The sequence below is a fragment of the Puma concolor genome, chromosome D1 (assembly GCF_028749965.1).
Source record: "Puma concolor isolate L17-30 chromosome D1, mPumCon1.1.hap2, whole genome shotgun sequence".
Classification (NCBI taxonomy): Eukaryota; Metazoa; Chordata; class Mammalia; order Carnivora; family Felidae; genus Puma; species Puma concolor.
Window position 1 is genome coordinate 105111396 of NC_141676.1, and position 12726 is coordinate 105124121.

Genomic DNA, 12726 nt, shown 5'->3' on the forward strand with positions numbered 1-12726 from the left:
GTACCTGTTACCTAATATAAGAAAAATATTACCGATCCTGCGAAGACTCCTGTGTTTCCCCTCTCCAAATGTTTGTCCCCGCAGGCAGCCACTGTCTCGAATTTTGTGTTCCTTCCTTATTTCCTTTGCTTTCCTTCATAGTTTTGCCACTTTTGCATGTGTCTCTGAACAGTATAAAGTTTAGGCCTGCTCGTGTTTGAACTTTCTGTAAACGGAAGCGTCTGTAAGTTGCTTCTTTCGGTCAATATTGGGTTTTTTTGAAGTTGACTCATGACTGTGTAAAGGGCTGCGTGCATGTTTGTCTTCAGAGCTGTAGCGTGTTCTGTTTTACAGATATTTCATTATTGAGTCCTGCCGCTTCATGGTTTCACCAGTATTTGGTATCGTCAGACTTCAGAATTTTTGCTCCTGTAGTTAGTGTGAAATGGTAGTTCGTTGTCACTGTAACTTACATTTCCCTGAATTCTAATGATGTTGAGCATCTTTTTATGGATCATTTGTTTTTCTTTTGTTGTAGCAAATGACCTGTTCACATTTTGCCCTTTATTCTACGAGGTTGTTTGTGATTTCATTATTGACTCATGGGAGTTCACTGTGTATTTTTTACGCCAATCCTTTGTTGGTTAAAATTTGTTGCCTGTGGCTCATTTTTTAAAATAGTCACAGATCCCCAGACTCCATGTAACCATGTAAGGATGTGGCCATAATTCTCAAGTTCAAACAGGACTTAGTATAGAATAATGGGGAAGAGTCTTACCTTCCTAACTTGGTCTCTTCATCTGACTGTGCTGATAGCAAAATGCAGCCAAGAAGCAGGAGTTAAAGAGATTGAGTGGAGGATCCAGAAAGAAGGGGAAGGATGCCAGCATTTGTTTTACTTCCATTTAAATTTTTTTTTTTTTTTCAACGTTTATTTATTTTTGGGACAGAGAGAGACAGAGCATGAACGGGGGAGGAGCAGAGAGAGAGGGAGACACAGAATCGGAAACAGGCTCCAGGCTCTGAGCCATCAGCCCAGAGCCTGATGCGGGGCTCGAACTCACGGACCGCGAGATCGTGACCTGGCTGAAGTCGGACGCTTAACCGACTGCGCCACCCAGGCGCCCCTGTTTTACTTCCATTTAAAACCAACTAGCATTTGGGATCCAGTAAGCAGTTTTAAAATCTTGCTTATCCAGAGACATAACAGGAAATAGAATTTTATCTTTTATTTTGCAGGTGGGCAGATGGAAAGGGGCCCCTGGCAGCTGCATTCTCTTCCACTGAAGTAAAAGCTTTAATCCGTGCCTTGTTCCAGAACACAGAAAGAAGAGCAGCTGCCCTTGCTAAGATTAAATAGCTGTATCTTCCCAAGAAAGCCATGTTTTGACTACTTGGATTCCTCTCTTGGCATAATGACTCCTTTAAAGACTTCTTGGAATCATCTGTTAGTTTTGGTGAACCAAGTATATCGTGGAAGTCTGATTTCACCTAAGAACGCCTTACCTCCTGGCTTGTATGAGGCTTTGTTGAAGAACTGGATGTTAAGATAAGCTGTCAAGTGAAGCACCTCAACTTGTTGGCTTCCTAGCCATCCTCCTTTGATAAGACGCTGTAGGGTAGCACTAATCCATGTCGCTTCTGGGCCTTCTGGGGACTGTGTCTGTTGTGAATGTAAGGCCTGGTCTTGGGTCAGGGAATCCAGGGGATTCCATGAGTCAGGGTAAAGAACTCGTGAGCAAATGGTACGTATGTTTTGGGAGACGGGAACTGTGTTTGTCCTCGGAGGAATTAAGGAGACTTCCTTTAATAGTTCTTTCCAATAAATAATGCTTTTCAGAGTTCAGGATGAGTGTCTTTAATAACATGGTGAGCTTTGACAAAAGACACCAACAAGTTTTCTTGTCTTCCACACCATTCTTTTTATTGACAATTATGATCCTCACAGAGGACTCCCTGATGTATCATCTTCTTGCTTCTTTCTTGGAAGGCCTAGAAATCCTAGGTCTTCCTTTCAGTATAAGTTTTTGACCCTTTCTGCTATTTCAACTAAATTCTATTTTCTTAGTTGGATTTTTTTTTCCCCCACCTTCTTAAGCTCCACTGTTTCTGTACCCTACCAAATGACAGAAGTTTTCAATTGATAATGTTCCTTTGGCATGTATATATGCCCTGAGATCTAACTCTGGGCTCTGGAGCCCAGCCCTTTATTTGCTGGACATAGGTAATTCTTCAGTTCGGCTTCATCTGTTTCTAACTCTTTTCAGCCATCGGACGGAGGTATCCTATCAAAGTTATCCTTGGCCTCTGCAGTCCTTGATATTCTTCATACTGAAATACTGTTTCCTCTCATGAAAAGAGGGCGAAGGGTGTGATTTTTAGGTGCTGCTGAAGCAGATGCTGCCTGGAAGAAGTTTTCAGTCCATTGGGCATGGTTCCTGAGGCCTTAAGCCCTTGATTCCTGGCACACAAGAACAATTATTTTTTCCTCCTGTCTTCAAGTGTTCTGCCTTCACCCCCTCTCTTCTGGTGCAGTTCCTCGTCATTCTGGTTGCATAGTGTTTCTTTTACCTACTAGAAGAGTCACAGGATAATGAATAAGAAAGAAGCCTGTTTCTGTTCTTAATAAGAGAAATCGGCTGGTTAGTGATAAGCTGTTTGTCTATGCTGAACAGGTCCTACTATGAGAGCTCACAGAAAAAAGAATGGCCTGAACCCATGTTAGTTTTTTGAGAACAAAGGAGTTGTCTCTCCTGAGAGAGGAGGGAGCCATTTTCACAGGTGAAAAAAATACCTGCTTTGGAAACTTTGTACAATTTCAGGGAGCAGTCTTTTTTTCTCCACAGTCGAGAGAATGGGGAACTAAGGACAGAACTGAAATAAATGCATCCCAGGACTATTACACAGAATAGCAGATTTCTTTTGTTCGTAGAAGCTATTACGGTCGCTTGACAGGTACTGCAATTTGGGGGTGGGATCTCTTGTAACTGAAAAGCACTTCTCACTCTTTCCCTCTCCTCAATAACACAGAAAATTGCATTATAGTTCTCCTGAGGCTGTGTAGACGGTGTCAGGACTGTGTCCCCTCATGAATAGTTTGAAGACCGTGGCACACAGAGCAGGCACAGTCCATCTTCCTCCCTGGCCAGGGCTGGGGTTGGTGGATGATGAAGTGCATGTCCATTTTGGTGAGAGCTGAGCCATTTGATCAGGCACGTGGGAGCTGGGGTTGTCTGGCAGCTCTTGCAGGGACCTTGAAGGTACCTGTTCTGATTGGGAACCTGAGCTGGAAGTGAGTAGAACCTTCTTTTGGAGAGAGCACGCAGGTGATGGGAGGAAGGGAACTTGAGGACTCGTTTAATGGGCTCCATGGGCCACCCAGAAGGAACCTCTTCCCACATAACAATCAGAACTATACAAATGACTCCTAAGAATGAAACTCATAAAAGGGTCCCCAGGCTTTTAGGAAAAAGGAAAGTTTTTGTTAAAAAGGCAAGACTGCAGACAGCTTGAATCCACTTGATAGTGGCTTCTGTCCCCACATGGATCCTGAATTGTTGGGGACTTGTTCCATGTCAGTTTTGCACAAGGGTTTCTCTTTAAAAGGGAGATCCTCCAGATGGCACTCTCACCTCATGCCTGCGAGCATCACAAGGCAGCTAGGTCTGGTCTGTGGAAATTTTGCCCTGCCCCTGTATCCTGACCTGGGTTAGCCCACGAAGGTCATCCAGACTGTGAACAGCATCTGTCCTGCAAGCTGCAAAATGTCGCCAAGCGATCACTTGTGAATAGATCAAACGGTATTTTCTTTGATCAATACCATTGTTAAGGAAGATGTGGATAATTGACTTCCTGTGCTGGTGGATACTTAACGCTGTCACTTAAGGCCATGATTCCCAGCCTTTTTTGGGGTTTCATTCTGTTGCTTATTTGATTTCCCAAGATTTTGTCCAGCTGAAAGTTATGATGTGTACACACACACACACCATAGTTTTGTCATAAGAAAACCAGCCCAAAGATGTTTGCCCCAGCTCCACAGCTACTTTGTGCCATGGATGTGTGAAGCTGTGTATAGGAGTAACTGCCTTGTAAGGGGAGATAGTTCTACATGCAGGAAGTGGATAAAGCTATTGGAGATTATCAAAGCACTCTTCCTTTAAAATTGGGTTTTGGTGCCCACATTCTTCCTAATCATAGACTTGATTTTTGAACATTTGTTTTGTGATGACTCCCTCTAAAAATACTCATCGTGCTAATAGCCTAAAATCTCCTGAAAGCTACAAAGCCCCAATTTTGAGTTGTTCAATGATCATACGGTTTAGACCGAATTCCTCACGTTGTCATGAGAAGTTTGGTTAAGGATTTTGCGATGGCACGTGATACAACCCGGGAATAGCCTTAGAAACCAAGTTATGAAACATCTGCCTGGAGGTTGGGAGGAGGGCAATAAACCTGATGAGCTATGTATGAGTTCTTCACTCCTCCTCAGAAATCAGGTGCCCTAGATTTCTTGTTTGGTGGGGAAGAGCACCATGGGGGACTGGTACCAAGACCAGAGAGAGACACCTGCCCCCTCCCTGGTCTCAGCCCTCTGTGCAGTTCTAAAACTCCCCGCGTTTATTCCACTTACATTTATTGGGTGTCGAGCATCGCCCTAGTCACTGAACAACCTACCCCCACCAAACGAAAATGCCCTGTCCCTCTGGCGATTTAAATTCTAGTGACAAAGACGGGTAAGAAACAAAGTAAATTAGGCAATATGTCTGAAGATTTTAAGTGCTGTGTAAAGAATACACGTAGAGTGAAAAATGTGAACTCCACTGGAGATCCAGAGAAGGGGGAAAAGGGGAGTGAGCTGCCATTCCAAATAGAGTGGTCAGAGTACGTCTCCTTGAGACGGTAAGTAAGCTGTGTGGCTACAAGATGCAGGTAGTTCTAAGCAGAGAGAGCAGCCCTTGCAGAGCCCTAAGGTGGGAGAAGCGTGCCTGGTGAACTCAAGGAATAGCAGAGAGGGGGGAGAGAGTAGGAGGCGGGGAGGTTAGCAAAGTAACAGGAGAAGGTAAGATTGTGTTGGCCATTATTATAAGGATTTGGGTGGTTCCCCTCCCCCTTTTTAACTTAGTAAATGGAAAAGTTTTAGTAGCTTCCAAAAAAAAAAAAAAAAAGATGGGGGGGGAACATATTATAAAAGTATAGAAAATATTACACCCCTAGGTACCCATCACCCATCTTCAACAATTATGATCACCCAGGCAACGCAACAGCTCTGATCATCTGTACCCCTCCGTCCTCCCTGCTCCCACAAACACACTGAATGTGGAAGCAAATGCCAGGCAGCCTCTCATTTCAAACCCAGGGCTCATTTCTATGTAAAGTCTGACTCTTGTTTCCTTTGTAGCTTTTTCTTGTTTGCATCCTTTGCCTCTCCTCATTCCCCCTCTCCTCTGCCGGCAGGCGGATCCCCCACCTGCCTGCCACCCTCCCTGCTTCCCCAACCATACTTCTCCACTCAGGCTCCTCCTGTTCCCTGAACACTGGCTGTGAGGTAAACACCTAACTGCGCCTGACGGCTGACTCATGCCATCACTTCCCTTTTGAGCCTCCTCTCTGCCCTGGCCGCTTGCTCCAGCTAACCCAATCCTGTAGTTTCTGGGTTCTAAGGGTGCCCAGCAAAGACCTTCCACTTGTTGATTGTTTCATCAGGGAGGATATCCTCTGATGAACCAGATTTTAGAACCCTCTTAGAACCAGATTTTCCTGGGTTTTTTCCACAGAGGTTGTCTTCACAGACATGGTGACGCGGCTCCAGCTATTGGGTCCAAGGTCGGGGTATTGACTGGAGTCTGCAACTGGTTTGGTTTAAGGCAGGGCAACCCTCTTCCCTAAGGTCTGCCTGGTGGAGTGTGGGGTGTAGAGTGGCCACTGCCAGGTTTCTGTCTCCCATTCCCATTCTCTGACTTTAAAAGAATAGTAACTGTTTTCGTTTGCACGAAGGGCTCCATTTATGCTTGATTAACATGGAAGATGATAAAAATGATGCATGACATTAAGTATGTCAGATTAACTTTGTTATAAATTTAATTTCATTTCAGCACCAAGCTGTGTTCCTAAATGTAAAGCCTAAATAGTTTGCCACATCTGTATCTGCATTATTATTACTTAAAATGAAAAAATTAGGACTTCTTGCTCACCAACTATCTATTTAGTAAGGTGTCCTGGGATCTTCTGTAAAATTAACTTCGATGGCATTGGTCCAAAGTAGCAGTAGATCTTTTGCCTCCTTTTTCAAAGTTGGGGCCCTTGCTGTTGCTCACAAATAATAGCATGGGTTTGGGATTACATGTGCACTTTCATTTTTAAGTCCTGTGGGGTAGAATTCATCCGAGTCTGAAATTATGAGCTCATTGGAAACCCAGCTTTGCTTTTTCTGTCTTTTCACCTATCTTTGGCTTCATTTTCCTTTCAACGATGTCTGTTCTATCCTTTCCAGGCCGAAGATCATTCTCCTTGATAGGGAATATGGAAGCATAACAGTGTTGGAATAGTTCAGTGTTCTCTTGGTTTTCAACATCACACCATCAGCTCCCAGTGGAGCTGAGCTCTTTCGATTCTTTCCTTTCGCGGACTATACTCCCTCCACCCCCCCAACCCCCCTCACCCCTGCAAGCTCCTTGAAATAATGTTTCTTATAAACTTCAGCACATTCTGGGCTTTGATCTTTCTGAAGCTATTTTTCTGTGTCCAGGCCATTTTGATACTTTTGCTTATGAAGGGACTGTTTGTTGTTGTTTTGTAGAACTCATTGCTGGTTTCCATTTGCAGCCAAACTGCTGCTTTTGTGTGTGTGTGTGTGTGTGTGTGTGTGTGTGTGTGTGTGTGTGTGTGTGTGTGATATCATCATATTTTATTATATTGTCAGATTTTCACTTTCGAACTCCCTCCCCCTCCCCTTTCATCCATAGTGTGATGTCTTTCTTTTAAAGTCTTTGGCTGTGAGATCATTTCTGGCAACTGTCTGTGATCTCTGAAATACGCTTCCCTAAAGCCAGGGCCCATGCCTAGACCACATCGTTTCTTCCTTGCTTGTTGTGAAATTTGCAATTGTCCTCTATCTGACGTTTTGGATAAAAAGTGCCTGTTTGCCTCTTTGACTTTCTGAAAAGCAATTATTAGCAAGGCTAATAGTTAAAAAAAACAAAAACAAAAACAAAAACACTGGGCATTCTGGGTTTTAGCAGAGTGGGGCTTCTGGGAGTCTTACGGGAGAGTTGAAATCCCCTACCACCCGGTGTCAACTTCTTGTTCATTTTAGAAAAATATCAGCCACCTCTTCCATCTGGCTGGGGGGAGGCAATGTTACTTATCCTTTTTCTGCTTCCCTTTACCTCACGTGCCTCGTTGCTTAACGTTCACTTTATCAACCTATGATAATTTAACTTGGGGTCCCTGAGAACTCCACAGAATCTTAACTTGTGGCTGTTGTTTGTCTCTTACCAATTTCTGCCAGCAAAACAGTAAGAAGGAAAGAATAGTTTAGTCAGAGGAGAAGCAGACCTATATGACAGCTTTCTTTTCATAAAGGCAAAGCCACAGTCTCATTAGGAAAGCAATGCTATTCTAACACGAAGCGAAGACAAGTAAACACCTTTGAAAATTTGTATTCAAGTGTGTTTTGCCTTGGAGTTTGCTTTAGAGCAAAAGAAAGGGGCTCCTGAGAAAGCCTCCAGGCTGAGATTTCTGGTTTTTGGTTTCATCATCTTATCTTGGGAAAGACTAGCAGGAGCTATGGGGACAAAAAGGGCAGGGAAGAAAGACTGAAAGGGACTCCATTCTGGTCCTTTGGAAGATCTTCTCGGTGGCCAGCTGGGCCGGCTGGCCTTGGGAGGAAGGAAGGGTGGAAGGGGCCTGGTTGGAGGGTGGAGGGCTAGCACAGGCTGCGGGGTCACAGGGACCCAAGGCTGCACTTTCTCAGCTCTGTGACCTTGCATGAATTATGTATTTTCTCTGACTCAGAATTTGTAAAGTGGGGACAATCGTGTGACTGAGCTCACGGGCTTGCGAAAAAGATGAAGTGACTTAATCTATGCTAAGTACACAGCACAGGACCTGGCCCTGAATAGTGATCACAGACCTGTTAATTCCAGTGTCCAGTGCTTCAAACTCAATGCACCCAATTTAGGATTTAATTTTGTAGGCAGTTCCCCAACTAAACTGGAACTCCTTTGAGGGCAGGAATGGTGTCTAATGCTTTTCTTGATATAGAGCTGGGCAGAGTAAGCCTGAATATTCACCGAGTGGTTTGAAGTCAACCCCACACGATGTGTGACATTGTAAGCCACCTAAAGAGAGTAGCGGGGGGTGGGGGGGGGGGTGGGGAGGCACCTTTGCTGTGTGAGCTGGAGTGTCATTTTTTTTCTTTAAAGTTTTTATTTTATTTATTTTTGAGAGAGAGAGAAGGAACAAACGAAAGAGGGGCAGAGAGAGGGAGACACAGAATCCAAAGAAGGTTCTAGGCTCCAAGCTGTAGCAGAGTCCAACATGGGGTTTGCTCCCACAAACTGAGAGATCATGACCTGAGCCAAAGTCAGGATGCTTAACCAACTGAGCCACCCATACACCCACTGGAGTGTCCTTGTAAGTAACCTGTGAGGCCTCTAACATGGGAAGGAATTGATCTGGGGACCCAGGGGAACTTCTTCCCTTGGCTATGTGTGGATATTTGTATTTATGTATATGTTTAAAACATGTTTACAATTTATATAACCTAGAGACACAAATTATCTTCAGTTCTTCTTATCAAGAGTCTTCAGCACCAACTATAGCCCTGACAGAGTCCCTGAAACACTGCCAAATTCTGTAAGACTTTCAAACTGGTGAGGATCAAACCATCCCAATGCACTTGGAGTTTAGCATACATGATTGACATCTAATTCTTCATAGGGTGACTTTTAAATAGCATAGGCAGTTAACCAAAACAGCCAATTTGCCAATAATTCTGTACAGCTAGGGCTTTATTATATGAAATGCTACTGGAAGTGGTTTTCCATTTGGTTTTGTTATGATGATTATTTTTGGGTGGAGGTGGGATGATTTAAGTAAGAAGCTTTTTTTTTTTCCCCCAAAGTCTATATGGCTGTCTCCAGGAGTGAGCATGAGAGGGAGGCGATGAGAGAGAGGGAGGCCCTGGGGGCTGAATACACTCCCCTTCTGTTCCAAGGCTGCCAGCAGAAATGCAGGAGGGGACTTTTAAGCAGAGAGCTGAAGTCCCTGGTTGGAGAGACAAAGAGCAAGTGTGCAATAAATTCAGTGGGGCAGAAGGAACCGAGTGAAGGGAAACATTCATCATAATGTTCACAGAATCCCACAGACGGTGTGGTAATAATCAGGTGAACGTGCACTTTGCAGTTACTTTACAAAAGCGCCTTGTGATCATCACCGTCAGTATTTGCTGGATGGTCAGAAGTTCCACTGACGGCTCTGCCAACTTGTTGAGGGGCTGGATCTGTGCAGCCTGGACCTGGATAAGCCAAAGAGTGTGTTTCCACATTTACTCCTAAAACCGCTCCTTTGAAGAAGATATGTGTCCCTTTTGCAGACGAGGAGTCAAGGCACGGACAGGTCAACTGTCTTGCCTAAATACACACAGTGAGTAATACAAAGTCAGGGTCCCAACCCAGGTTTGTTTTGAGTCCAGAGCTGGTGTTGTTTTTACTGTTCTCATGAAAAGTCCTTTCCCCCAGGGGTCTTCTTGCCTCTCATATGTGTCCAGAGGTATTAGTTGGCCAGAGCTGCTAAAACAGAGTACCTCAAACTGGGGGGCTTCAACAGCACAGATGTATTGTCTCAGTTTTGGAGGCTGGAAGTCCAAGATCAGGTCTGTTCCAGTCCTGTCTCCTTGGCTTGTAGACGGCTGTCTTCTCTTTGTCTCTTTGTATCATCTTTTCTCTCTGCATCTCTGTCCAGATTTCCCCTATTTTCAAGGATACCAGTCATATTGGATTAGGGCCCATCCTAATGACCTTCTTTGAACTTGAATACCTCCATGAAGACCCTGTCTCTAAATACAGTCACTTTTATTTTATTTTATTTTATTTTATTTTTTATTTTAATTTAATTTAATTTTATTTTATTTAAAAAATTTTTTAAAGTTTATTCATTTCGAGAGAGACAGAGAGAACAAGGTAGGTAGGTACAGAGAGAGAGGGAGAGAGAGAGAATCCCAAGTAGGCTCTGCACCGTTGGCACAGAGCCCAATGCGGGGATTGAACTCATGAAACGTGAGACTACGACCTGAACCGAAACCAAGAGTCAGACACTTAACCGACTGAGCCACCCAGGCACCCCCATAAATACGGTCACGTTCTGAGTTAAGGCTTCAACATATGTATCTGGGTAGAGGGAACACACAACTCTCCCCATAGCAGGTCACACACTCTAGCAGCTGTGCTTTAGACGCTTTGTTTACAGGAACAGGACTTTTCCTATTGCCCATCATTGTCTTTGTCTATTTTATTTAATCTGTTAACTAAGAGCCATGAACATAGTCACCTTTGAAGTGGGCCTGCTCACTGGAGTGAGTCTCAGGTCAATAAAGCATTCAGTGGGCTCTAATTTAATTAGTCAAGTTACTGTGACAGCTGCTTTGTAACCCTGGTTCACAGACTGGCAGAGGACAGAGACAAGACTGGCAGAGCTCATTGTTGATTCCAGGCATCCCTGATGCGGCCCCAGGGCCCTCGGAACTTTGCTTCTGTTCCGGCAGGAAAAGAGAGGGTCGCTGAAGTGGCATTAGCATTTTTCTAGCCTGGGTATATCTTTTAAAACTGAACGGGAACCAGAATAAAAGGAAAGACCGTTGTGGTTTTGTGCCCCTCCTTCCTCATCTTGCCACATACCAAGTCAGTTCTCCCATAATTTGGAGGGTTTCCGAAAATCACCGCCGCGGAAACTTCATGGGCTGATGCTGGTTTTGTCAGCTGCTTCCACCCCACCTGTCCGAGCTGGCATGGTTCCTCAAACCTCTCCCTGTCTCCCCACCTCAACCCCGGTCTTCGGCTTGCCTCTCGCTCCAGGGACCACTGACCTTGGCAGTCTCTCACTGGTCTTCCCAGATCTGCAGGGGGCAGCCCTGGAGGGGTGGGGGTGGGCAGAGAGCGCTGATGTAAAATCAGAAGACATGATTTTCTCCTTGCTCCTGTCACTTGGCCTAGCCGTGTGAACTTGGGCAAAACAGTTAGCTCCTCTGCTCTCTATGCCTGGTCACTTACCAGAGATAGAAATTCCTGTGTTGCTCACCTTCTGGGATGGTCGTGAAGACAGAATAAACATCAAAGACGCTGCCCCTACACAAGCTGATGTGAAAACAAAACTCTCACTTTGCTTATGTTGATTTTATCATCCGCCATATTACCGGGGTCATGGTGTGGTCTCTGTGTTCTGCATGTGTGTGTCTGACCTGGACTGAGTTCCCAGAAAGCAGAGCACCTTGTGCAGTGCCCGACCCTGCACCATATACTGGCAGGCATGAATGGGCTTTGGGTGACTGATGAGAGCAAGTCTTGGAGAAGAAAGGAAAGACCAGTGGGTGACAAAGTGGGTATCCGAGAAGGTTGCACATGGAGAGAGTGACTTATTTTCTCTGAGTCACAAAGGTTTTACAGTCATATCAGTTGTTAGATACTGATTTAAAATGTCAGGTGGCTATTGCTGAACTAGAGCAGATGTTTGGGAAGTTATTTTTAATCAACCACATGATTGATATCTTTTGCTACTCCTTTTTGTCTTAATTAAAGCAGGTGAAAAATGCCCTTTGTGTCCAATAGTGACACCACTGATTCACCATGTGGGGAAATCTCCTCGTAGTCCATGTTTGACTGAGTATTCCACAAACTTGTCTTTAGACAGAAATTTGAATGACTCCCAAAGTTGACCTTTTATTTATTTATTTATTTTTTGAGACAGAGCACAAGCAGGGGAGGGGTAGAGAGAGAGGGAGACACAGAGTCCGATGCAGGCTCCAGGCTCCGAGCTGTCAGCACAGAGCCTGACGAGGGGCTCGAACAGGTGAACTACAGGATCATGGTCTGAGCCAAAGTTGGATGCTTACCCGAATGAGCCACCTAGGCGCCCCCAAAGTAAACGGCTTTTAAACAAAGTTAAAAAAGGAAAACGTAGTTGCTTAACAAAATGAACAATTGTTTGAACAATTTGACTATAGTTGGTATTTTTATTTATGGTATGTAAATTATAAACTTCATATTTTATCCCTGAGTTTGAGAAGTCCTCCAGAAACCATGGATAGTTCCTTCCTTGTAGGCTTAGAAATCATTTCCTAGAATACAACTTGGGTAAGTTTTTGTCTGAATATTTGAACAAGGGAGGCCTTGTTTCCCTATCCTCTTGGGAATGCATGCTCCTGCGTGGGGACAAGGGAGTTGTTTTTGTTTTTGTTTTTTTGTCCTTCCCACTTTTTATGGCTGCCTTAGTGGCTGATGCAACAGGAGTGCAGGGCAGGACAGAATGGAGCTAATTTTTTTTTTTTTTTTTCTAATTTGGGGACTATGATGTGCTGCTTACTGGGCAAAGTGCTAGGAGTAACTCTATGCAGACAGACATACCTTGTTTTATTGCACTTCGCTTTATTGTGATTTGCAGACTGTGTTTTTTGTTTTGTTTTGTTTTGTTTACAAATTAAAGATTTGTAGTAACCTTGCATCAAGCAAGTCTGTGACACCATTTTTCCAACAA

General features: G+C 44.2%; 1 protein-coding gene across 1 annotated transcript in view; it reads left to right on the forward strand.

The window, feature by feature from the left end:
- Positions 1 to 1823, forward strand: part of ZW10 (zw10 kinetochore protein) — a 35836-nt gene extending 34013 nt beyond the window's left edge. Inside the window, exon 16 of the mRNA XM_025929040.2 lies at positions 1219 to 1823. Within this exon, the coding sequence (XP_025784825.2) occupies positions 1219 to 1339 (121 nt within the window). The 3' untranslated portion in view covers positions 1340 to 1823. The remainder of the gene's footprint in view (positions 1 to 1218) is intronic.
- The last annotated feature ends 10903 nt before the right edge of the window (positions 1824 to 12726 follow it).